Below are 980 nucleotides of genomic sequence, written 5' to 3'. Positions count from 1 at the left end.
AGGGCTTTTATCTGTACTGAATTGTTTAAAGGCATGTCTGATGGTGTGTTTTAATTGCCCACACAAATTAAAAAAAATAAGAAAAGAAAATATGGTAGGTTTTAAAACAACAGCGAACAAATCGATAGTTGTAACTTAGAGTGAATATCAGGTTATGAACAGGTGGCAAAATGTAAACTCACTTTGTCTCTTTCCCCAGCTCTCTCGAACCCGATCTTAAACACTAGTTTGACTCTAGCTATTGTGTTTTCTTTATCAGTGCCTGAATTCTGGCTTGTTTTCTCTTACAAATTTAGCTGGTCCTTTTTTCTCACACGTTCTCACACGTTAAAGAATTCGTATGTCTTGTCTTACTCACATTTAACACGCCCTCTTTTTCTCACAAGTTCAACGTGCTATTTTGTCTACTCTTCCCCTTACCCCAAACCCTTCTGGCAACAGCTCAAGTATCGGAGAAGGCCGAGCTCGGTCGCGCCGTGGCTCACGTGGCGGTCAGTGACCCAGATTCCCGACACAGCCCTAACGGCCGGGTCAGCTGTGAGCTGGACAGTCAGCAGTTCCAGCTACAGGCGATGGACGTGAACCAGTTCAAGATTATCCTCACCCAGGAGCTTGACAGGGAGGACACGCCCTTCCACAGGTAATAAGTGCACTATAATAATAATTACATAATAGTAGATTTATATAGCGTAAATTCCCGCTCAACAGCAAGATCTATGCGCTTTATAATCTATGTTATTACCCCAGCAGACTTAATAGCATTCTGAAACAATTTCAACTTCCCGGGAAGCATACAATGTACAATGCCAATTTTTATTGGCGGTAAAATAGAAACATACTGACTAGATCTTTCGCTGACTAAAGCTAGAGGTACCTATTTTGTCCAGGGTGAAGTGAGGAAAATGTGTGTAAAATACCATACACAACCCCCGAACATGAAGCCTAATGATAACCAGTCCGGTAACCTAGCCACAAGACAA

At 42.0% G+C, this 980-nt stretch overlaps 1 protein-coding gene across 1 annotated transcript in view; it reads left to right on the top strand.

The window, feature by feature from the left end:
• Positions 1-980, top strand: part of LOC101856273 (protocadherin-11 X-linked) — a gene marked incomplete in the record, with an annotated part of 20495 nt that overhangs the window by 3005 nt on the left and 16510 nt on the right. Inside the window, 1 exon segment of the mRNA XM_013084258.2 lies at positions 442-640. Coding sequence (XP_012939712.1) covers positions 442-640 — 199 coding nt within the window.

Source organism: Aplysia californica, unplaced genomic scaffold (genome assembly GCF_000002075.1).
Source record: "Aplysia californica isolate F4 #8 unplaced genomic scaffold, AplCal3.0 scaffold00281, whole genome shotgun sequence".
Classification (NCBI taxonomy): Eukaryota; Metazoa; Mollusca; class Gastropoda; order Aplysiida; family Aplysiidae; genus Aplysia; species Aplysia californica.
The sequence above is the reverse complement of the archived record's forward strand: the minus strand, read 5'-3'. Positions and strand labels throughout refer to the sequence as shown.